At 39.6% G+C, this 25,685-nt stretch overlaps 1 protein-coding gene across 5 annotated transcripts; it reads left to right on the forward strand.

Annotated features, from left to right (window-relative positions):
• Window positions 1–4,266: 4,266 nt before the first annotated feature.
• Window positions 4,267–25,685, forward strand: Tial1 (TIA1 cytotoxic granule associated RNA binding protein like 1). 5 transcript variants are annotated; one of them, XM_048455107.3, is made up of 13 exons: window positions 4,269–4,782; window positions 7,403–7,464; window positions 11,342–11,438; window positions 18,686–18,835; window positions 19,068–19,122; window positions 19,258–19,345; window positions 21,182–21,257; window positions 22,241–22,349; window positions 23,115–23,210; window positions 23,326–23,410; window positions 23,613–23,736; window positions 24,070–24,209; window positions 25,308–25,685. In XM_048455107.3, exons 3-13 carry the CDS (start codon window positions 11,427–11,429, stop codon window positions 25,432–25,434), a joined length of 1,062 nt encoding a protein of 353 aa, XP_048311064.1. In that variant the 5' UTR covers window positions 4,269–4,782; window positions 7,403–7,464; window positions 11,342–11,426; the 3' UTR covers window positions 25,435–25,685. The 5 variants fall into 5 exon arrangements, with proteins under 5 accessions (XP_048311062.1, XP_048311064.1, XP_048311063.1 ...); XM_048455108.3 differs by having other exon boundaries at window positions 4,271–4,782; window positions 18,737–18,835; XM_048455105.3 differs by lacking the exon at window positions 7,403–7,464 and having other exon boundaries at window positions 4,267–4,782.

The following is a 25,685-nucleotide window of genomic DNA, read 5'->3' on the forward strand; positions in this document are numbered from 1 at the left end:
ATCTGGCTTACGTTTTGAAAGTGGCTTCTATTTTCCTCCCCATCCCTGTCAGGGAACCGTATGGCTGAGGCTGAGCTTGGCTCTGCGGCACAGACACATGCAGCTGGTTTGTTTTTTCTGATCCCTTCTTTCACCTTAGAACATCTCTGAAGCTCTTCCTTTCTCTCTTTGGGATAAAATCTGTTTCTTATTCTGACTCTCTCCTTCACGGGCTCACACAGAGGCAGCCTCCAATTTCCCTTGTATCCATAAGACTCATGTAGAGACAGTAGGGTTCCAGTATTCAGCTATGCAGCAGATCTACCAGCCACTCTGAAATTTGGGATAAGCCAAAACTTTGTAGGATACCATTGACTTTTGTCTCCCCCAATGAGACACTGAGTACAGAGATAAATAACACTAAGCTATTGGAGGCATGGGGAAGAGATGGTTCAATGGCTAAGAGCACTTGCTGCTCTTGCAGAGGATTCCGGTTTGGTTCCCATCACTCATATGGCAGCTCACAACCACCTGCAACTCTGGTTCCAGGGGATCTCACACCCTTTTCTGACCTCTAGGGGCATCAGCCACACGTGATAAACATGCATGCAGGCATACACTCACACACATGAAATAAAAGTAAATCTTTGGAAAAAAAGTTATGCGCCTAAACTGGTGGCAGTGCACTTCCCCACCACAGCAGACTGACTGATTTGTCCTCACGGGCAACTATGAATGCAGGTTTGGGGTATGGTATTACTTACTTTGTTCATTGTTGTTGATGGTGCAAAATATCCTACAAATGCAACCAAAGGAAGGGGTGTTCTGAGCCACAATTGGGGGTGTAGTCCATCATGGAAGACAAGGCATTGTGGTGGGAGTGTGAGGCAGTGGTCACATTGCATTCACAGGGAGGAAGCAGGAGAGGAATCGAAAAGATGTAATGATTAAAAATGATTTAAATAGCATGCATACTTTTTTAAATTGATATTTATTGAGCTCTACATTTTTCTCTGCTCCCCTCCCTGCCTCTCCCCTCCCCCCCTTCAACCATCCCCTAACATCCCCATGCTCCCAATTTACTCAGGAGATCTTGTCTTTTTCTACTTTCTACTTCCCATGTAGGTTAGATCTATATAAGTCTCTCTTAGTGTCCTCATAACAATGAGTTATGAGAGATTATCTAAGTTCTCTGGGATTGTGGTTTATAGGCTGGCTTTTTTTGCTTTATATTTAAAAACCACCTATGAGTGAGTACATGTGATAATTGTCTTTCTGGGTCTTGGTTACCTCACTCAAAATAATGTTTTCTAGCTCCACACATTTTCCTGCAAAATTCAAGATGTCGTTATTTTTTTCTGCTATATATACCCCATTGTGTAAATGTACCACATTTTCCTTATCCATTCTTTGGTCGAGGGGCATTTAGGTCGTTTCCAGGTTCTGGCTATGACAAACAATGCTGCTATGAACATAGTTGAGCACATGCCCTTGTGGCACGATTGAGCATCTTTTGGATATATACCCAAAAGTGGTATTACTGGGTCTTGAGGAAGGTTGTTTCCTAATTTTCTGAGAAATCGCCACACTGACATCCAAAGGGGTTGTACCAGCTTGCATTCCCACCAGCAATGCAGAAGTGTTCCCTTTTCCCCACAACCTCTCCAGCATAAGTTGTCATCAGTGTTTTTGATCTTGGCCATTGTTATAGGTGTAAGAGGGAATCTCAGAGTTGTTTTGATTTGCATTTCTCTGATGACTAAGGATGTTGAACATTTCCTTAAGTGTCTTTCAGCCATTTAAGATTCCTCTGTCGAGAGTTCTCTGTTTAGGTCTGTACTCCATTTTTTTTTATTGGATTATGTGTTCTTTTGGTGTCTAATTTCTTAAATTCTTTGTATATTTTGGAGATCAGATCTCTGTCTGATGTGGGGTTAGAATGGGTTTTCCCATTCTGTAGGCTGTCATTTTGTCTTGTTGACCATGTCCTTTGCTTTACAGAAGCTTTTCAGTTTCAGGAGGTCCCATTTATTGTTTCTCTCAGTATCTGTGCTGCTGGGGTTATATTTAGGAAGTAGTTCCCTGTGCCAATGCGTTCAAGTGTACTTCCCACTTTCTCTTCTGTAAGGTTCAGTGTGGCTGGCTTTAGGTTGAGGTCTTTGATCCATTTGGATTTGAGTTTTGTGCATGGTGATAGATATGGGTCTATTTTCATTCTTTTACATGTTGATATCCAGTTATGCCGGCACCACTTGTTAAATATGCTTTCTTTCTTCCATTTGATAGTTTTTTGCTTCCTTGTCAAAGATCAGGTGTTTGAAGGTGTGTGGATTGATATCTGGGTCTTCTATTCGGTTCCATTGGCCCTCTTGTCTGTTCTTATGCCAATACCAGGCTGTTTTCAGTCCTGTAGCTCTGTAGTAGAGTTTGAAGTCAGGGATTGTGATGCCTCCAGAAGTTCCTTTATAGCCCAGGTTGTTTTGGCTATCCTGGGTTTTTTGCTTTTCCAAATGAAGTTGAGTACCATTCTTTCAAGGTCTTTGAAGAATTTTGCTGGGATTTTGATGGGCATTGCGTTAAAAGCATGCATACTTTTAAGGAGCACATATATGGAGAACAAAACTTAATTTAAAAAAAGCAAGAAATGGTAAAGACAGGATTTAGGGTCATATATCCAAAGTGAAGTAAGACTGGGATAAATTAATATGTTATTACATTATTAAAAATCACTAATTGTGTAAATTGGATGACATCAAGGATTCCCAGAACATGTGACCCTTTTAATATAAGGGGGTGCTTTGCATGTGTTAATAAATTTTGAAATGGCGAAATTAATCATAAAAGATAAGTTTTAAAAAAAGGTAGATTAGTCAGAAAGAGAATGAAAGAAGCCAGAAAAATCATATAGTGCTGCCTCTGCAGTTGGAGGGAGGCTCAAAGAACCAAATAATGTAGGCCACATCCAGAGTCAAAACTAGGAACGAAACAGTTCACCAACACCTTGATTTTAGCTCTGTTTCTCTCATCCTAACCCCCTTTTTGAGACAGGGTCTTAGGTAGCTCAGGCTGGCCTCGAACTCACTATGTATCCACTGGCTTTGAATTCCTGATCTTCCCGAGAGCTGAATTTGCTGACCTGTACCACTATGCCTGGCTGAATTTGCCTTTCTAACATTTAGGACTGTAAGATAATGCATGTTGTTTTAAATTTATAATTTGTTACAATAGTAACAGGAAATATACATTGGGTTAGGGATGGGCCAGTTAATTGAATTATGGTTATGATTAATGTAGTTCTATCCCCCATGCAGGGTTTCTCTGGAGGGTTGTTGGGGAACTAACTGTGTAGATCAGACTGGCCTTGAACTCAAGCACCCACTTGTCTCTGCCTCCAGGGAGTGCTGGGATTATAGGTGTGCACCACCCCAGCCAGCTCTACCTCCTCTCTTGCTCTAGCAGCTGAAAAATAGCACTCCATGTCCAACAACTCATCCAGACCATGTTTTAGCACAGTTCTCAGTCTCTGAGCCTCTTTCTGTTTTTGATGAGATCTTGGTATGTAATCCCAGGCTGGCCTTAAATTTATTATCTTCTTGCTTAGTAGCACTGTGCGCCACCACGCGATGTTTTTGTTTTAACTAGGATTTTGGTAGAGGCACAAGTCACATTCATGAGGGATTGCTCTTTTGCCCCCTTATCCACTAATCCGATGAGATAATGGGTAGCGATACCTTCGGAATTTGTTAAGCAAGATAGCCTAGAAAGGCCTGTGTTGACACTCAAAGACGAGGCTGGCTCTGGCGCAGCCCCGATGTCCGCCACAGTCCCTTCGGGTCCAATTCAGAGTTGCCTCTCTCCTGTCCGTCGCGTGAGACGGCAGTTGCTGAACACAGACCAGTAGTTCTAAGGGCTGAGGGCAGCAAAGCCGGCAGGCTGAGCAACCACGAGGAACCAGCTCACTGCCTGATCCGCAGTTGAAGAAACCGCTCTGGGGCTGTACGGAGGCGGAGCAGAAGCTCACACTGGACCAACAGAAGAGCCTTAAAATGCTAGAAGCGATCCTAGGGCGGTCCCCGGCGCGAAGCACTCTGGGATTTGTAGTTTACTTCCCGGAAAGCTCCTCACTCATTTCGGCCGGCCGTCTTTTAATCCTCGCTCCCTCCCCGCACATCGACTATTTTACCGCGGCACGTCCTCACGTACGACTACACTACCCAGAAATCTCTCCTTCGCGCTCCGGCAGGCACCGGGTCTTCCTTGGACTACAGTTCCCAGAAGGCCACTGGAGAAGGGCTTCCCCCGCTTTCCCGGGACCACAATTCCCAGAGACTTGACTTCGCGGCTTTTCTCTCTGTGTCGTGTCTCTCTTGGAGCTGACTAGGCCACTAGGCCCACAACGACGACGTGGTGCGTCGTATCCAGTGTCAGGGTGTACTCTTTTGCCAGGCTTTCTGTTCTTTCAACCACTTTTGCCGGACAGGCCGTCGCAACTGGCCTGAGCAGTGACCTGGCGGGCCGCGCCTGCGCCTTGCAGCGTTTCCTGCCTGGCTGGTGGCGGCGGCCATTTTGTTCATCCTCCTCCTCCTCCTGCTCCTCCTGGTTGGAGCGCAGTGTCCGGAGCGGGCTGGGGGGAGCGGACCGAGAGTGGGGTTCAGTACCTTTTCCTCTGTCCCCAGCCGGAGCCCGGAGCCCCCCTCCCCTTCCTTCCCACCCCCTCCCCTCCCCAGCCCTGCCCTCCCCCTTGTCCCGGGATCACTCCGTCGCACCCACCATGATGGAAGACGACGGACAGCCCCGGACTCTGTGAGTACCCGAGACCGGGGGTGCCAGGCACCGAGCGGCCCGGGCACGCGGGATGCTGAGGGAGGGAACAGAAGACCGGGACCCGAAGCTGAGAGCCCGGCGTCCCGGTGGAGCGCTACGAAGTGCATTCCTCATCTGTCCCTCTTTCCTAGAGAAGGAAGCCCTCCCTTCCCCCCCGAACACAGTTACTTTCTAGGGTGTAGGGCTCGTCTCGACCTTTTCCTCCCGATCCCTTCTTTGCACACCCTTCCTAGACCGGTCTTGTGCACGGCTGAGGCTGTCAGGCTCGGGAGAGCTCCGGCTCCCCCTATGCTTTGGGGATTTCGGGCTGAACCGGGAGCTGTGGGTCTCCACGGGGGCAGGGCTTGGCGGGGGTGGGACCGCTGCTGCATCCTCTGGCCTGAGTACTCAGCCTCAGTCCACGTCCTCAGCGGTCCACGTCCTCAGCCCCCGGGTTCTTTTCCCGAGCCTACCACTCTTTAACCAGAGGAGCCCCTTGTCTCTCTTTCTGCCCCACGTGCCCCACGCTGTCAGAGACACCCGCCCATCGCCCGCTGCTTTTCAAGTGCCAAAGAGATTGCCTTTTGCCGCCGTGCACCACCTCTGTTCCTTGGATAGCGAAGTTTACTTTGAGCGCTCACTACGCCAAACTGACAACCAGTTAAACTCCTTTCGCTCAGTTGGCGATGCCGCTTCCTAATCTGTTTTTGCGTCAGGACCATCAGAGTTCGAGAAAAGGATGTCTTCTCCCGCTATTTGACGCGTGTCTTTTGGGTGCTTTTTTTTTCCGCGGTCTAGCAGTTGAGTTTCACCTGATGCCCAATTTAATGAATGAATTGCATCTTCCAACTGCTTAATTGGCGTTTCCTTCCTTTCCCGATGCAGAGTGATGACTCAGCGTCTGTATTCCTTTCCAGATAGTGTGGCACTCTTTTTTCCCTTCGTCTGAGTAATTTCTAATTCATTGTTTAAAGTGAGCACCTTGGGGTTCCCAGCCTCTCCAGGCCTGCTTCTCCTGCCTGGAGTAAGTACACAGAGTCAGCCTGCTGCATTGTCTCTCTTGCCTCGCTCTGCCTGGTATTGATTGATATGATCAGAGTCCACTTGGCTGGGTTAGCTGATGGGGAAAGTACTTTTTGGGGAATGGACGACGGTGGGTGGATACTCAGGATCTCTGACTAGCTTCTCAGAGCTTCATTCTTACCACAGAAAAGATGTTCAATAAATATTCAATTTAATATCTTTTTCTCCCCCCCCCTCTTTTTAAGCATCATTTATATTTTCCATTCTTATTTCTCTTAACATCTTACTTGGCAAATTTGAAAACAACCTAAACATATACCTGTGGATGAGAAATTTGGCAAAAATTTTTTTGTGTGTTTTTTCCATTTCTGTCTTCCAGAAAAATTATAATTGAGACAAAACTTGAAATTTGTTCTTAAATCTTTGTTTAAGCCATGGCTTTGTATTTAATAGCTAGCAGTGTGTACTTATATAAAAGCATCCGGGGAAACTAGACTTAAGGCCTAGCAAGCATATATTCAAGGAAGATGGCAGTTACATTGTATCTAAAATACGCGAAATGCCATCATTGCATCATAATAGCTAGTGCATACTTGGTAAATTCTCATGTCTCATTAACTGCATCTATTTGTTCTTAGAAGAAGTCTCTTGCCTTTGTCTGTTACATAGTATGCCTTTTTCTGTTTCTTTTATTCCTGTAAATTGTCTTTGCATCCACTATCAGGGTTCATCCTCTAGACCATAGCTAAATTGCATATTTCATACATTTCCATCTCGAGCACTTGTTTTTTTCCCCTGAAGCACTTCAGTTGTTGTCAGTGTTGGGTTAGCTAAACTGCAATGTATGAAATCATATATGAGGGGATAAGCATCTTAAGCTCTGTTCTAGTCCGTACTATGTGTTTGTTATGTCTTCCTTTTCCACTCTTCTTCATGGACAGTCATAGTGGGTTTGCTTTTGGTTTTATTTATTGTTAGTATTACTTTGGTTTGGTTTTGTTTTTAGAGACAAGGTTTCTCTAGTTTCGGAGCCTGTCCTGGAACTCGCTCTGTAGACCAGGCTGGCCTCAAACTCACAGATATCCACCTGTCTCTGCTTCCCGAGTGCTGGTATTAAAGACATGTGCCACCACTGCCATGCTTTTTGCTTTGTTTTTAAATACAAGAACTGTACTGCTTCCTAGGTCTTAACCCTTCCTGCACTTAGTTCACTCCTTGGAACATAAGAGGTACTCAATAAATATTTTAAAGCTGTACTTCTTTGGCTAAATTAGTATTAAGCATTGTTTTTAAAAGTTCTTATTGACTTAAATTATAGGTGGACACTGTCATACTTTCTGAAGTTTATTGATTTATATATGTACATATATATGTATATATATACACATATACACCTAATGTAAAGTCTTGACATCAAAGCAAATGTTTAATAGGATTTGATTTTGTTTATGAAGAGCCTGTATTTTGCATTGTGATCTATGGATTAGATTTCTCAAGTGACTATTATGTTTTGAAACAATGTACTTTAAATAAAGTTTATCTTAACATGTTTACTTTCAAATGCCTGTGTGTTACTAGTAAGGTTTTCTTCCTGCAGACACACACAAGCTAAGACATATGGTTCTATCTTCAGAAAACAATATGGTGTTTATAGCCTAGGTAGGTCTTTAAATATTCATTATCTACAGTATTACTAATTTATTTGATGATATTTAAAGTGGTATAGAATTGCCTTGATGTTGAGTCTGAGATCTTATTTGCCATATAGTTGCTTTAAAGGTCTGTTTTCTGATGTACCTCATTTTTATTGACATTTATTTTGGAGTATTATGTATTAGTGATCTTAAAAACAAACCAATGAGATCCCAATATGTGATGCTGGTGTTTGGCTTAGACCAGCCTTGTAGGACGTGTTTCCGCCTTGGGTTATGTCTTTGCAGTGCAGTGATTTGGTCTGTGGTATCTTAACCCACAGTGTGACACTAAATTATATTAGCAGTCAATTGTAGTTTACTTTATTCATCTATTTGGTGTACCAAAACCCTAGAAATTGTACATCTAGGATTCAAATCTATAAGGCTATTTATTCTTCCTTGATACTCAATAAAAAGGAGGCAATAAGCCTTTGATTTAAAGTGTGTTCTGAACGTCTGTGAACAAAACAGAAGAAAACAGTGTAAGATCTTATAGACTTGGCTGCACCATTGATTTAGCTATATTGTGGCTATAATCAAGCTGGTTCAACTTGGTCATCTTTGTTTCTTTAAAGCTTGTATGGGTCCATTCTTTAGAGGTCCTTGGTCAGGTTAGTTACCCTACTCTACTGTACCTTTCTACATACAGCTTTGCCTCCTTCCAAAATCCCGTAGTAACAGCTCGGACAGGCTGTTGAGGGTTACTGTTGGAAATCTCATTTTGTATAGGAACTTGTTAAGAATGATTGGAAAACTACAACAACCTTTATGGGAATTTAGCCCAACAGTATTTTGTATAAAAGTGCTGGTAATTTCGGCCTTGGTAGGGTTACTTTTCAGAGTGAGAACACATTCAGTGGAAAAGCTGTCATTAGCTTTCTGCAAGGCACGATGTTCTTAATTTCTGCCCAGTTGGACATAGGAAGTAGTTCACTGGCAATGTGAACTTCTGCCTGCTGTGAAACTGCCAAGTTTTCTAGTCTCCAATTGGATCTTAGACCCAATGTTAGGGATAAAGGTATCACTTCAGTTATTAATGTTTCAGTTTCCACAGTTCCTGTTCTTAGAAGACAAAATAGACTGTAAGGTATGCATTTTCCTTATTTTTATCTTGAGTTAAAAGTCATTTTTGGAATTTCCTAAGTGTTTCTATTTACTATAAGAACTCAGACCGTTTGTCTTTGTCTGTTGTTTTTGTACATGCTCCTCAGGTAAAAATTGCATATTTAAAAACTTGGAACTTTAGAATATACTTCATACTACTTAGCTGCAGCAGAAGGTGAAGTATAGAAAATATTGTTTGAAAGAAACAGATAACAAATTCAGTAAGCTATGAAAGGTGATACTAGGTTCAATGTTGAATTTTGTCTTAAACACCACTGTTAGAGTTATTCTGGAATAGATGATTTTTTGATAATGTAAAAGGCGCAGTTTACAATAGTATTCTTAAAAATATAACTTTTGCCTTTGTTAGATACATAAATTACAGAACCTTGAGTCGAAAAGTCAGCCTAAAATTTGGATAAATGTAGGTAAAATTATATACTGAATTGTATCCTTTTCATCTTGACAATCGAAGATGTTCTCTGTGGTTCCAGAAGGCTTTGTATATTTTTGTTTTTTCAAGACAGGGTTTCCCTGTATATCTTTAGCTGCCCTGGAACTTGTAGACCAGGCTGGCCTTGAACTCACAGAGACCCGCCTACCTCTGCCTCCTGAGCGCTGGGATTAAAGGCAAGCGCTGCCATGCCTGGCCAGGCTTTGTTTTTACAATTGAGTCTGCTAAATCAGGCAGTGGTGGCATGCTCCTTTCATCCCAGCACTTGGGAGGCAGAGGCAGGCAGAGCTCTGTGAGTTCGAGGCCAGCCTGGTCTAGAGAGTGAGTTTCAGGTCAGGCTCCAAACTACACAGAGAAATTCTGTCTTGAAAGCAAAACAAACAAAATTTAAAAATTTTTTTTTAGTCTGCTGCTTTAGCTGTTAACTCTTGGAAGTATTTGAAAAGTAGGATACCTTAGCACTGGACTTTTCTGTCAATATTTCATGACATTCTAAACTTGAATGTTAACAATTTTTAATCTTTGACAATGCTAGACACAGAAATTAATTAGGTACCTCAAAGTCCCTCTGAGTGAAAAGGGCCAAGTAGTCATTTATGACTAATTCATAATCCTTTGACTGTTTTCTACTGCTGGGGAAAAAAAATCACCTTATGGCCTACAGTGGGTCAGCTCCATTTAATTATAAGAAAAAAATGGCATACTAGACCTAAACCAGTTTGTCAGCTAGCTTATTCTTTATTTCAATAGCACTGGACTTGTATTTCAGCCTTAGAACATGTACCTTGAGGTTATTGGTAACCACTGCTGTGACATTCTTTTTTTTTTTTTAATATTTATTTATTTATTATGTTTACAATATTCTGTCTGTGTGTATGCCTGCAGGCCAGAAGAGGGCACCAGACCCCAATATAGATGGTCGTGAGCCACCATGTGGTTGCTGGGAATTGAACTCAGGACCTCTGGAAGAGCAGGCAATGTTCTTAACCTCTGAGCCATCTCTCCAGCCCCTGCTGTGACATTCTTAACTAAGCTGGGAAGTTGTTACTCATTTTTTTCCTGTTTTTGTTTGTTTGTTTTTGTTTTTTTTTTAATTGTGTATGTCCCCCTCTATGTATTACATGTGTATACATGTAGGTACACAGGTACTGGAGGAGTCCAGAAGAGCGTGTTAGATTCCCTGGAACTGGAGTTACAGACAATTAATTGTGAGCTGCCAGACCTGGGTGCTGAGAACTGAACTCTGTCCTCTACAAGAACAGCAAGCATGCTCAATGACTGGGCCACCTCTCCAGCCCCAGCTCCTACCCATTCTTAACCAATCATTTTAGGTTTTTCTTAAGCTTAGCTTTTTCCAACCCTTTTTCTTTTAGCATGTTTCATTTGAAAGCTTTGTATGTATTTAACGTGGCAACTGTTGCAAGCCTTGTTTTGGTCTCAGCACTGGTTCCTAATGTTGTATTGTGGTCAGAAAAGTAAAATGGTATCTTTTTACTTCCCAGAAGAAACCATGTCACATTTTACAAGAAATGTTTTGGTTTATGGAGTTGTTCCTGACAAATGTACACTTCAGGTGTTATTTGTTGAGAACCAGAAAGATTTTGGCAATTTATTGAGAATATAAGACATAAATCAAGTTGTATGAACTCATAAACCAAGGTGATCATCTTTGGGGGATTAGGTGTTGATTTTTCTTTTTTCTCACTGAAATTTTTAATCAACTGCTAATTAGGGAAAAAAACTCAAACCTTTAAATATCCAGTCAAAAGCATATTTGGGTCTATCTTAAATTTTCCTCTGAATTTCTAAAGAATTCTTAAATTTATTTGTTATCTAAAGATTGTTTTGTTGATGCTGATAGAAAGTATAAATTATTAATTCCCTTGTTCTTAAAGCAGTGAAGATGTGCCATCACTAACGGTCTTCTTTAGCCCAAACTGAAGCAGACCTCAGCTCCTCCACCCACCCACCCTCTGCTCTGCTAGAACAACTTGACTCTCACTCTCTTCTTTGTTCATGAAATTGTTTTGGTTGGCAGTGTTGAGATGAGCCCACTAACAACTGCTGTCTAGTATTAGTTCATCATCAAGATGTTTTAGTAAATCAATATTTGCCATATTCATGTTACAAATTATTCTGAAATTGGAAATATAGCTATCATAGGCTTAACTGGAAAAATTATCATAGACGGAAACTTGAAATAAAAGATGAATTAAATAATAACACATCAGAGCTGTAGTCAAAGAAACATTGCTGATAATGTTTTTTTCCTCTCTTCATTCAGATACGTAGGTAACCTCTCCAGAGATGTGACAGAAGTCCTTATACTCCAGTTATTCAGTCAGATCGGACCCTGTAAAAGCTGTAAAATGATAACAGAGGTAAGATCTTCCTGGTTAGGAGTGTCATCCCTTGCCTGATATTGGACATTTGTAGTTGGTACATGAGTTGATTAACACCATTTAAAAAATCATCTTAAGCCTCAGATTGCTCTGTGGGAGAGATTCATGTGTGTGGTATTGATTTGGCCAGTGAGCTGGGGAGGAGGCAAAGACTCTGCACTATCATTGCATGTCCTCCATTATGTAATTAACTCATAAATAGCCCGTCTGAGAAAGATGTAAGGCGATGGTATTTCACATTCTCCAGTGTAAGCGCCGATAGCTCAGTCTACATGTCAAGTGAAGGGACTGGTAAGTGTTGAAGCCAACATCCGGTTATTATGTGCTCAGCAGAGCAGTTTGCATCTCATGTATCTTTAGTAAATACTAAGGTCTGAACAATTTTGTGTACATAGGAATTTAAACTATTATAATAATTTTATTTAGGCTAGGAATGTAGCTCAGTGGTAGAATATGAACTTATAATATGCAAGGCTCTGGGTTCATCACCCCCTAGTACCAAAATAAAATCCAGAAGTTTTGTCTTATTTTCAAAGAAAATTTTTACTTTTCTCAGTTAAGACTAGTTGTACCCAGTAGTGCATGTGTCAGTTACTCTTTTCTTCCTTTCTGATTGTTTATCAATTTTTTCTTTGACTGCTGTGTACTAAATACTATGGTAAGTGCTAAGAATCCGGTGGTGAATAAGAGAGTTCCTGGCCCCGTAAGATTTTACAGGCTTGTAGGGGACTGAAATCAACCCTCACATAGGAAATAGAATAGAAGTGCTAGAGGACCAGATAGCTTACACTGCTGTGGGAACATCAGGAGAATAGTCACTGTGGTTGTGGGTCATGGGGCGTTTCTACTAGGAGTCAGTACAGACTGGAGCTGAAAGGGTAATAGATAACTCTTCTGTATGAAGTCTGAGGAAGAAGAGTCTATGGCAGAACAGGAGTGCTTGTGGAAAAGAAAAACCAGAGATCTGTTTCCTGGCAGGTGTCTTCAGTAGATGCATAAGTAGAGTTTGAAGTAGAATTAGTCACAGAGATGCCAGCAGGTGATGAGGCAAGAGTGTTTAAAGCTGGTGTTCTAACCTAGAACTGTAAGAATCTGTGAAGAGGATTGGCCTTTTACTCTAATTGCCAATAGTTACCTTCTATTCTGGTATATATTTTTCCTTCTTTTCATTCCTAACTTTGATTATACTTTTATTCTTTCACTAATGGAAAATAATATTTTTCATGGGCACTGTTGAAGGTACTGGGAATGCAATGGAGAAGCAAATGAAGCTTCAGAAGAATAGAGATAAGAGCCATGGCAAGAGTAAATGTTCTGTGATGACCACGGGGCTGATGAGGCTGAGGCCACATGTAAAGGAAGATGTCACTTCTTAGTCTAGGCAGGAATACCAAGATGGTCCCATCTGTGATTAAGGACTGGAGCAGAGGAACGCAAGTAGCAAAGGCTTCAAAGGGGTAAAGAGATGACTGGCATCTAGTGGGTGGTAGAAGGTGGTGGTGGGGACGGAGTCCAGCAAGACAGGGAAGATTCAGAGTCATTTAGGGCAGTGTAGACCTTGACAGAGCTGGGATCAAAATGCCAGGTTGTTGGAGAGATTTTTTTTTTAGCCAAAGAGAAGACAGGGTTTAATTTGTATTTTAAAGATTGTTCTGTGTGGAAATGAGTAATTTGTGTAGGATTGTAGGGTACAAGAACAGGGGAAACCGGGCTAGTGTATTCTGCTAGTTTGCACCGAGGTTATAGGTTGTTGAGTTTTAGGATGGTGGTGAAGAAAGACAGTATTTTATTTTGGAGGTAAGAGCAGTAGGACTAGAATGTCTGTAAGAAACAGGGAGACTTAGATTGTCAGTGCAATTGTGTGGGTGCTAACATGCTACTTACTAAAATGGGAATGACTGAGAAAGGCACAGGATGGATGGAGGAGTGGTAGCAATCAAGACTTCTGTTTTGGCAGTGTTAAATTTAAGATACACTTTGGCTATACAAATACAAGTTATATGTAGGCAGTTGGATAAATGAGTTTGGAATTTTGGAGAGACCAGTGCTGATGCATACAGTCATATTTGAAGCCGTGTAAGTAAGATCACCTAGAGAGGGGTGGTAGAAAGTGGGGGATGGACGAACTGAGATCTGAGGCCTGCAGGGTGGAACAAACAGCTCGGTATCCAAGAGTTCCAGTCAGAGTTAAGAGGGGACAAATGACTTTCTGAAACATCCTGCAGAGAGGAAGTGGGGACACTAGATATGCTGTGGCATCAACAGAAGAGAACATTTACAGGAGGGAGGGTGGGAGTCAGATGTTTTGAATGTGTGTAAGAACAGAAAGGAGGGTCAGGTGGTGGTGGAGAAACCCCTGGTGATTTAACATGTAGGTAAAGTGATTTCAGGGTGTAGAGGATGCAAAAAGTGGAGAGTCACTAGAACTTTTTTTGCTGTTTTTTGTTTGTTGTTTGTTTTCGGTTTTTCGAGAAAGGGTTTCTCTGTAGCTTTGGAACCTGTTCTGGAACTCACACTGGCTGGCCTCAGACTCACAAAGATCCTCCTGAGTACTGGGATAAAAGGCATGTGCCACCACCACCCGGCTATTAGAATGTTTTTGAGAGACATTTGATAAATATTTAAAAATCTATGTGCATACAGACATTGAGGAGTAGAACTCTTCACAGCTTAGCCGTGTCTTACAGTTCCTAGATTTGAACTTTAAATAGTTTAAAAGTCTCTCATTTTTCTGACTTGACATTTATGTCATCCAGTAATGGTGACCAGACTAATTAAGGTAAGGACTCAATTGATTGTTAAGAGTGTTGCTTGGGCAGTGGTCTAGGTAGGAAGTTTCTAAAGGACATGGGTTCTAGGAAGGAATACCTAACATCTGGACACTTCCTTTTATAAATTTGATTTTGTTATATAAAGAATCCTGTCCTTAGCTGGGGGACAGAGACAGGTGGATCTCTGAGTTCGAGGTAGCCTGATCTGCCAGGGAGTTCCAGGACAGTCAGAGCTACACAAAGAAACCCTGTCTCAAAAAACATAAATAAATCAATAAACAAATAAATAACCAGCCCCCCAAAAGAATTCTGGTTTTTTGGGGTTTTTTTCCCTCTCTTTTATTTATTTATTTATTTTACCAACTTTGCCCTTACCTGTTTTTTGTTTTATGATTTCTTTTTATTTGGCCTTTTTTGTTGAGATGGGTCTTGCTACATAGTCCTGAAACTCACCATATTGGTCTTGAACATGGGGGATATCCTGAGTGCTGGGGCTTACAGGCCTGGGCAACCATATGCACCTGTTTGGACTCTTTTTCCTGTATCAGATGTTATCATAGATTCTAGTTTTTAATAATATAATGATATGCAGTATATATATACATATAATCTCTAATTTTAAGACAAGCATTAAAAGTTTTAACATCTGTCAGTTGAGTTAGGATTTGACTTAAGTTTTAAAACATGGATCAAACAATGTGATGTAGATATTTAAATACAATATCATCCTTTAGCTCTGATCATCTGCCATTCAAAATATGAATGAAAATAGAACATTTCACAAGAGAACAATTAGAAATTTGGTTTTTGTTTTTGAGAAAGGGTCTTATGTATCCCTGACTGTTCTGGAACTTGCTATATGGACCAGACTGACCTCAAACTCAGAGATCCACCTGCATCTGCATCCTGGGTTAAAGGTGTGTGCCACTATGCCCAGCCCAATTCAGATATTTTTAGATACAGATCTAAGTGGCGTGGTAAAAATCCCTTAGTGTTGAGAATGAGGCACGAAGTATTTCTGTATCCAGCATGTTGAGGTTGTGTGTGCTGCCCACCGTTAGTCACTTTGTGATGTCATCAGATGACTGAAGCATCTATTTAGTGCTCGTGTTCCAGGAGCTTGAACTGAATAATGGCCTCGGTGTGAAGTAATGCTGGCAGTTCAGAAATCCCAACGATAAGACGGAAAGTGCTTCCTTTGCTTCCTTTAAGTGAAAAGGTGAAAATTCTGAAGTTAATAAGAAAAGAAAACTATAGCACGAATAAAAACCCCAGAGACAGATATTGGGGTTCAGCCTGGAGGTCAGGAAAACAGAGCAGCCAAGTCACTAGAGAGTTCTTACCTCTAAGAAATCTTCAGATAGCCGGACAGTGGTGGCACACGCCTTTAATCCCAGCACTCGGGAGACAGGGACAGGTGGATCTTTATGAGTTCAAGACCAGCCTGGTCTACAAGAGCTAGTTCCAGCATAGGCTCCAAAGCTACAGAGAAATGTCTCGAAAAACCAAAACCAAAAAAAAATCCTCAAACTGAAAAAAAATGAGTTCCTGTCTCATCCCAGTTTATATTCCTCTCTGGTGCTGGGATTAAAGGTGTGCACCACTGATGCCGGCCTCTGTGGCGCACTAGTGTGGCTACTGGGGTTAAAGGTGTGTGCCGCCACTGCCTGGTCTGTACAGCTGGCCAGTGTAGCTGTTTTACTCTCTCATCTTCAGGCGAGCTTTACTTATTAAAATACAAATGAGATATCACTACAGAAAACTACATGCTGAGTTTGTAAAGATTAGCAATAGAAGAGAATCTTCTATGAAAGTGTCAAAAATGGAAAATAAATTAATCCTAGTGCTTCTGTCACACCTAAAACTCCACTTAGCCTGTGCTGGCCACAGTGTGTTAGGTGTTACCGATGGATAGGGTGCCTGGCCAACCAGAGTCCTGTGGCAAGACCTTGTCTCAAAAGCAATGAAAGATGGAAGCAGGCATTATAAGAAAAACAGTATAGCAGGTCTGTGGTAGCACACACCTTTAGGCCAGCCTGGTCCAGGGTTACAAAGAGAAACCCTGTCTTCAAAAACCAAGAAAGAAAAAAAAGAAAAGAAGAAACAGTAGAGTACTTACTTGATGCTGTCATAGATCTCAGGCATCCATTGGGATCTTAGAAGTTTTCCCCACAGATGAAAGCCACTGTACACAATCCACACAAACAGAATATGAAAACACCCATATGAACATATAGGAGCTGGTCTGCTACTAGTTATATGAAATTGCTAATACAGTGCATAAATATACTAGTTTCCTAATTTTATTTAGACAGGATCTCACTATATAGCCCTGGCTGTCCTGAAACTGCTGTGTAGACTAGACTGACTTTGAACTTGAACTCACCAAGACCCACCTGCCTTTGCCTCTCCACTGCATGGGTTAAATGTGTACTCCACCAAGCCTGGCCCACATTGGTTTTTTTGTTTGCTTGTTTTTGTGGTCTGCTAGTCTTTAGTGAATGTGTCTGGTAAACTCGTTCATAGGAGAAAACTATATTTGGAATCATCTCTCCTATTTCCTTTCCTTTTTCTACCTCTTTCTCTTGTCATGGATATGAGAATAGGATTTTATGTGAGAGCCCATACTTTCTTTTCATTGCTAATAATCCCTCCCTCTACCCCAAAGAAATGCCTCTGGATGCTATATCTTTTATTTTCGTTTTGTTTTGATTTTCAAAACAAGGTTTCTCTGTATAACAACTCTAGCTGTCTCAGCACTAGCTCTGAAGACCAGACTGGCCTTGAACTCACAGAAAACTGCCTGCCTCTGCCTCCAAAGTGTGCACCACTACTGCCTAACTGGTTGCTGCATTTTTTTGGATTTTTCTACAAAAGTTTTCTGGGATGAAAAACAGTGGTTGTTCAAAAGATCTTTATTTTATCTGACATTTTTATTCCTAGTAAGTTCACAAAAAGTATATATAAAGTTCACATAAAGAGAATAAAATGTGTTATTCTCTTGGGGCGTTTTACATTAAATAGTGTTAAATGTTTTTAATCAAATATAAAGGATATGTCAGCTGAGCTGCTGGCCAGTATAGGTTTCAGTTTTCTAAAAATATATGTGTTTTTTTAGGTAGCTCTAATTTCTTAGCATCCTTAGTAGCTATGTATTTGCCAACTAATGAAGTTTTGTTTTGTTTTTTATCTTGGTGTTTTGTGATACAAAGTTTTAGCTTTGCCCTATGTTTACTTAATATTTATTTAGTTACTTGGTTTTAAGATACTGAGTAGCAAACTCAGGCCCTGACACATGGTGGGCAATTTTGCCCTACCACTGAGCTGTACCACCATGCCAGAATATGTAAATACATTTTTACCAATCATATTCTAGATTACTAGTGTATTTTTTGGACACTGAAAGACATATTCAAAATATCTTTGCTCTCCAGTATATTGGGCCTTTAAAAATTTTTCATTTTAAAGCTGGTGTCATATATGTGTGTACATATACTGACCTTGAATTTACAGTCTTCTATCCTCCTGCCTCTGCTTCCCAACTGCTACAGTTACAGGTCTGTGTAATCCTGCCTAGCTATCATGTCTATTTTGGAAGATGGACAATTCATTTCAGCAACTAATTACAAATCTTGAATTTTTCTATTTTTATTCTTTCTCTCCTCTTCTAGACAAGGAATGCATTATATCCAATTTGTGTAGCAATACAAAATGTTGTATATTATAGTAGCCACTGCCCTAGTTTTGATTTAGAGGTAAAATGGACTCATTTCTATATATTTTGTTTGTTTTTTGAGACAGGGTCTCTATCTAGCCCTGGCTGTTTTGGGGCTCTTGTGTAGACCAGGCGAACTCAAAGTCATAGATCTGCCTGCTTCTACCTCCCAAGTGCTTGGATTAAAGGTGTGCGCTACCATGTCTGGCTGCATTTTTGTATTTTTTTTTTTTACCTTTATAAGTCTGGTATATAGTATATAAAGGATTATAAAACGTAAATAGAAATCAGCCTTTTAAAATAATGTTGGCGCCAGGTGGTGGTGGAACACACCTTTAATCCCAGCACTTGGAAGGCAGAGGCTGGCAGATCTCTGAGTTTGAGGACAGCCTGATCTGCATAGTGAGTTCCAGGACAGCCAGAGTTTCACAGAGAAACCCTGTCTTGAAAAACCAAAACCTAATAATAAGAATAATTTTGGAAGAAAAGAGCAGTGATTAGGAACAGTCCTCACTAAGCCTGAGGTAGAAGATTAGGATTAGTATTAAACATGCTTCACCAGACTTGTATGTCTTAATTCTCACGGTCATGATTCTTTACTATTCATGTGGCTCTGCTGGAATACAACAGTATTCTGAAGTTCAGCTTAAGTCTTAAGTGTTAGGCTTTCATAAGCTTGTACAGTCTCACCTGTGCATTCCTAGCTGTCAGTAATGTTTTTTCCTGGATTTTCTTCTCAGCAACCCGATAGCAGAAGGGTCAACTCTTCTGTTGGATTTTCTGTTTTGCAGCATACAAGCAATGATCCATATTGCTTTGTGGAATTTTATGAACACAGAGATGCAGCTGCTGCATTAGCTGCTATGAATGGCAGAAAAATTTTGGGAAAGGTAAGATAATGGGATGATGGCATCCAGTAAATGTGTGTGTTTGCATGTTAAATCACTCTGCATTCTTTCTTAGCAAGATTTAAAATAGACAATCAGCTACTGAGTGATCTCTATTCAGCCTAGTGCCTTTACACAAATAATCCAACTTGATAAATGATATATTAAGTGGTAAGTGTTAACAACTCATAATGACATGCCTAATAATTGTATTAAATATAATCTTTGCTTTTAGGAGGTCAAAGTAAACTGGGCAACAACACCAAGTAGCCAGAAAAAAGATACTTCCAGTAAGTACGCCTGCTGCATTTACTGTGGAAGCGTGACGTTGTCCTGGCAGCATTACCAGCTCACCTAAGGTGTTTTTCCTCCTTTAGTGTTGCCTGATTTCTTAAGTATTTGATTACCAAATGCTTTGATTTCAGATCACTTCCATGTGTTTGTTGGGGATTTGAGTCCAGAAATTACAACAGAAGATATCAAATCAGCATTTGCCCCCTTTGGTAAAATATCGTAAGTATCATAATCAGTATCAGACTCAGTAGTGATAGGCAAAACTGTATGATTAACTTGTATTAGAATCAAGGTTTTCTTTCTCTAGTTAGTGTGTTTTTCTTTGGTTTTTACTTTTGTTTTGTTTTGTATTTTGAGTAGATGTTGTTGCAAATGTTGATGTCATTTCAATGTTTAGGGTCTTGTTTTCAGATAATCCTGTGTATAATGTTTAAAATTTTAAGTGATTCTGTTGGTTATATTTAAAGCAAATATTCAAATGTTGAAGCTTCCAGCTTTTTGTCAAATGTTTTCAAATCTTAATGCTTAAGTATATTGGGTTAATAAAAACTGTGATTTATATTGTGTATTAAACTTTTATTGGAGGAGTTTATAATTGGGGGAAATCTAAGCAAATCTTTGAATATATCATGGTTAAATTGGAAATGTTCATGTTTAAATATAATGACAAATGTATTTTGATATTTAACTTTGAGAAAAAGAATACTAATGCAATATTAAAATGTTTTCTTGTCTAGATAATAAATATGAGATTAATTTGATTTTTGTTAGTGATATTTGATTCTGCTAGGGAAGGGACAAGTATGGGTTGATTTTTAAAAAATATATGTGCTCAAATTTTGTTATTTGATTCAATATTTTAGAAAATGGTTGCAAGTTTTGTAAAATGTCATTTTATCTTTAATTAAAATGAATTTGTTATATATTTGTCAATTTAAATGTATGACTACAGAAATGTTTTGATTAAGAACAACAACTTTTCTATTAATTTTTATATAATTTGTTGTTCTATAGATTTATTTGTAAGAAACATTTAATTCTTAATTTTCTGTTTTGATATTTGCTTTGCTTTTTAATCTAAGTGTGGTAAGTAGTACTGTTGTAAAATAGTATAAAATGATACAGGTTGCTGTTTTTGATCTTTATTTATACCTGAGACCTGCAGTTTTTCTACAGTCCAAGTCACAATTAAAAGTAATAGCATTCTGGTTATTTTGCAGAATTGCTCATAAGAATGGACAGGATCTTGAAGGCTAACTGCAAGGAACTGTGCACACTGGAACTCAGTTGTAGATTTTTTTTCTCATTTCTATTTATTCTTATTATACATTATTTATATATACATATTTTAGTATTTACATTTTAACATTCTATATTCAGTGGAGTTCTATATTTCCAATCATTTTAACTTACTCACTAAAATTTCTGTGTAAATTTGTTGTTTTCGTACTGGTGTGCTTAGCGTTGTTGTTAGTTTTTTATTCTCCTTTCTTAAATTTCTGAAAATGTCAATTTTTCAAAATTTACAGCTGCCCAAACTCCAAAATGATGATAGAGAATTGACCAAGAAAAATAAAGAAATCTGTTAACAGGCCATGTATGCCTTTTTAATTCCTATTTTTTCCTCTTTTTCAATTTTTTAATATTTCATATATTTTGTATCACTAGGCAGAAGACATTTAACTATTTAGATATTGCATGGTAAAGTAGTTAGCATTGTTGCAGTAATTTATAGAATCAGTAAATCTTAGAGGACACTAGCAAATAGAATATTAGAAAAGGAAACTGTTGTTCCTATTAATCTTCAGCTTTGAGTATCTAGTTAGCAAGCACAGGTTATGTGATTAGGTTGCATGTTTATTACATGTTTTTGTCCTACTGCTTTTTTCTAACAGGTAAAGAAGCATTAGGGAGAGTTCAGGAATGGCTGTAGTTAATTAGGGCTAACTGGAGTTTATTTTTAAAATGCTCACAATACAGTGTGTGTGGTTCCTTTTAGTTTTTATTTTGAGGGTGACTTTTACTTCCCTCATTTAGCTGTGCTTCTTTTCACAGGGATGCCCGGGTAGTTAAAGACATGGCAACTGGAAAGTCCAAAGGCTATGGTTTTGTATCTTTTTATAACAAACTGGTACGTCCTTTCAATCAACTCAGTCTTCAATTCTGGATTTAGTTGCTTCATTAAAATTAACGACTAATGATTGAAACTTAATGTGCTTGAATGTTAACTTATAACATTCAATAAGAATAACATTATTCTTTTATTAACTTGAAAATATCTAGAAAAGGCTAGGGTGATAACAATGAAGGGGGATTATGAAAATGCATTTGTTGGTGAAGGCAGAATGAATTAGAAGTAAAACCCAAGACCAGTAGAAAGGAATCAATATGAGAATTATGTTCAATTTTAACAAGGAAAGTCTCTATTTTAATTGTTTTCATCAAAACTATATTTTTATAATACACACACACACATACACACACACATACACACACACATATTATTTGTTTATTTGAGACAGGGTTTCTCTGTGGCCATGGCTGTCCTCTCTTTGAAGACTGGGCTAGCCTCAAACTGCTAACAAAGATCTACCTGCCTTTGCCTCCCAAGTGCTGGGATTAAAGGTGTGTGCCACCACACCCAGCCTCATAAGGAATATTAATTGTTTCAGCAGTTCTGTATGTACATTAGCCTCTTTTTGCATTTTTTTAGTAAATATTACATTACAAAGCAACCATAAAATTAAAGCTCATAAAAATGACAGGAGATTTCTATTTTTATTTTTATTCATTTGTGTGTATTGGAGGAAAATGATTTTTGGGGTGATGAATAGGATTATCTTTTTTCTTTATACTAGTGAAATAGAATTCTTAAATTTAAATATTATATTGGTATTTTGAACCCTGTAAGTAAAAAGCAGCTTTTATGATTCAGGGTGTTTTATTGGTGACATCTTTGTGCTGAGTGGATTCACAGATGATGAATTGTCTGTGGATTCACAGATGATGCTGTACTGGATGCAGCAGTATCAGCTTTCATTTTTGTCTTATTGGGTCTTTTACATCTGGTTTTGTTTGTTTTGTTTTCTAGTTGCTCTTTTTTTTTCTTTATAGGATGCAGAAAATGCAATTGTGCATATGGGGGGCCAGTGGTTGGGAGGTCGACAAATCAGAACCAATTGGGCCACACGTAAACCACCTGCCCCTAAAAGTACACAGGAAAGTAAGTTATATTTGCATGTATGTAGCCAAGTATAGATTGTGATTATACCGTGTACCATTATGTCTTAATTTCTTAATATTTAAATTACTGTAAGCTTTACCGTGAATCTCATCATATGAACTTTAGATATAAGTACCCTTCGGGCTAAGAACCAACTGATTTATTTATAGATAAGATCTATATTTAAGGCTGAGGCTATAGCTGATTTGGTAGAGTGCTTCTGCTTGCCGTTAACATACACGAGGCCCTGAGTTTGGTCCCCAGCATCATATAAACCAGGTATAGAGGCTCATGCCTGTATTCCCAGTACATGGGGAGTGGAGGCAGAAAAAGAAGTTCAAAGACCTCTTCAGCATCATCGTGAGTTTGAGCCTAGCCTGGGGTACTTGAGACTTCACCCTCTATCTTTTAAGTCACAGCATGGAAGAAAAAAAATTTGTTTCTCTCACTGGAGTATATCTTAACAGTATGTAGTTGGGAGTGGTAGTCCATGCTTTTAATCTCAATACTTGGGAGGCAGAGGCCAGCCTCTTTCACATAGTTCCAGGGTAGCCAGGGCAACATAGAAAGATCCTGTCTCAAAAAAAAAAAAAATTAAAAATGGTATATAAGAACAAAAGATTGTATAAGTGTGGGGTGTTGGGGATTGAACACAGGACCTTACTTATGCTGGGCAAACATTCTGCCAATGAGCTTAAGGTCAGCTCAAAAACTATTTTTATAATACTGTTTAACAGTCCAAATATTGTTACTTTCTTCATATAGCTAACACTAAGCAGTTGAGATTTGAAGATGTAGTAAACCAGTCAAGTCCAAAAAATTGTACTGTGTACTGTGGAGGAATTGCTTCTGGGCTAACAGGTATGGTCTTTGGGCTAAAAATTCCCTTCTTTTGTGGTGTTTCAGCACTATTGGTATAAATTTTATGGCTAGCATGAGCTTTAAATATTTTCTTTGTGTATTTTTCTTTGTATAGATCAGCTTATGAGACAAACATTTTCACCATTTGGACAAATTATGGAAATTCGAGTTTTTCCAGAGAAGGGCTATTCATTTGTCAGGTAACACACCACCTGTAAAGCCGTTCCTACTGCTGCTTATTCCTTCCACTTCCGTGAGTGGATCCTTACTAGATGGCAGTTTGCCTACAGAATGTAGCTGAAGAAAAATGCCAGCTGAAAGGTGTCAGCCAATGAGTTCCTATATTATTTGCCCAAGTTCTTAAAGAGTGAAGACAAAACCTCACTATCTTTCTCCTCCTAGATTCTCAACTCATGAAAGTGCAGCCCATGCCATTGTCTCTGTTAACGGTACGACAATTGAAGGACACGTGGTTAAATGCTATTGGGGTAAAGAATCTCCTGATATGACTAAAAACTTCCAACAGGTAATTCGATTTTTCTTAGCACTCTCTAAGGTTTCCATCTTACATACCTACATAGGAGCTTTGGAAATTGTAAAATAAACAGTAAAATAAAACATATAGCTGCTTTCAGTTGATTGTGTAAATGCTATTTCAAAATTGTTTTGCGGTATTAACTGAATCTTAATACTTTCTTTTCACAGGTGTCACCACCCCAATAACTTAGACAATGATAAATAACAGAGTCCTATTCACATAAGGGTGCTTACTTAGTTTTTCTCTTCCTTGTCTCCCACTCTTTCTTCAAATACGGTGTTTCTTTCTTGTTCCCTTAAACAATAATTTGTTTTCTCCTAGGTTGACTACAGTCAGTGGGGCCAGTGGAGCCAAGTGTATGGAAACCCACAGCAGTATGGGCAGTATATGGCAAATGGGTGGCAAGTACCTCCCTACGGAGTCTATGGGCAGCCATGGAACCAACAAGGATTCGGAGTAGAGTGAGTTGTGTTAGTTTTTCCATTGTAGAAACTGATGAGTTCTGGGGAAAGAGAAATCTGTGCTCTCCTAGGGGAGAGTCTACTGAAATGATGTTATGTCAAGATGTTTGGGCTATAGATGGAATACAACAGATCTCAAGAGATGTAGTTTGTAACCCCTGCATTACAGAGATGGGGTGTAGTCTGACCTCTCTCTAAGCAGCTAGCAGAGTTTGACTCATTTATAGTAGCACTTTCATTTAATTTTATGTGTGTCACAGGTCTTTGCCTAGATATGCTCAGAAAGATGATGTTTCTATGTTTGTTTGGCCTAAGACATCTTGGGAGCTGATATGACATAGTGTAGTTTGCCTTGTGTGAAGTTTTTCCCCTAGGCAGAGTTAGATCTTTATTTTCACAGATTTATTAAAAATACTGCAAGAGTTGAGGGCTGTAACAAGAGTACTGCCTCCTAAGTAATTTATTTTTATAAGACAGTGTTTCATTCTAGGCCAGGGTGGCCTGGATCTTACTGACTCCCAGCAGTCCTGTCCCAACCCCCCAGGTACTGGGGTGCAGAAAGGCCTTATACCTGGCTCACCTAGGATTACTATTATCATTATTATATTTTTATTTTTGAAACAGGGTTTCTCTGTGTAGCGCTGGCTGTCCTAGATGTTTGTTTTTTGAGATAGTCTTACTACAGCTATAAGCCTTGGTTGGCCTGTAACTCTATATAGACCAGGCTGGCCTCAAATTCACAAAGATCGCCTGCTTCTGCCTCCCAAGTGCTGAAATTAAAGTGTGTACCACCATGCCAGCCCTCATTTATTATTTTTTAAGAACCAGCTTTTAGGTGGTCTGCAGACTTGAGGTAAGCTGTGGACTGAAATAAATGTAGGGCATTACATCACATAAACAAGGCCCTGGGCGTGATCTCCAGCATAGCACGAAAGTAGAAACCAGTGAAAAGCTGTAAGGTGGTGTGTGTGTCCTGCTTGTTGGGGATTCGTGGTTTATCTTTGTGCTCTGTGATTAGAGTCTGCCTGGTTTTGTATAGCTGTATAGATTATCTCTTTGTGTTTGCTGAAGATCTTTTTTCTCCTACTTTCTTCCAAGTCAATCACCTTCTGCTGCTTGGATGGGTGGATTTGGTGCTCAGCCTCCTCAAGGACAAGCTCCTCCCCCTGTAATACCTCCTCCAAACCAAGCTGGTTATGGAATGGCCAGTTTCCCAACACAGTGAGCTGGGACTCTAAACACAGTTGTAACTCACCATAGGCTGCAATTTCGTATGACACTTTGAAGACATGAAAAGTAAACATCGGAAAGTGAAAATATTTATTTTAACATTTGAAATGTTGGAACCTTTAGCACAGCTTTGCTCGGGGAAGGACACGTGTCTTCTAGTTCTGCCTTTTTAAGTTTTTGTTCATGATGGATATGAACATGATTTTTCTTTGTGTACAAAAACTAAAATAAAGTCAATAAAGACAA

The sequence above is a fragment of the Myodes glareolus genome, chromosome 7, assembly GCF_982192425.1.
Source record: "Myodes glareolus chromosome 7, mMyoGla1.1, whole genome shotgun sequence".
NCBI lineage: Eukaryota > Metazoa > Chordata > Mammalia > Rodentia > Cricetidae > Myodes > Myodes glareolus.

Excerpts from the sequence above, each read along its gene's own strand:
- Tial1 (XM_048455105.3), top strand. The coding sequence starts at position 4,751 with ATGATGGAAGACGACGGACAGCCCCGGACTCT. Across the intron at positions 4,783-11,341 it reads GACGGACAGCCCCGGACTCT|ATACGTAGGTAACCTCTCCA; the intron begins GTGAGTACCCGA and ends CTCTTCATTCAG. Across the intron at positions 22,350-23,114 it reads CCCTAAAAGTACACAGGAAA|CTAACACTAAGCAGTTGAGA; the intron begins GTAAGTTATATT and ends TTCTTCATATAG.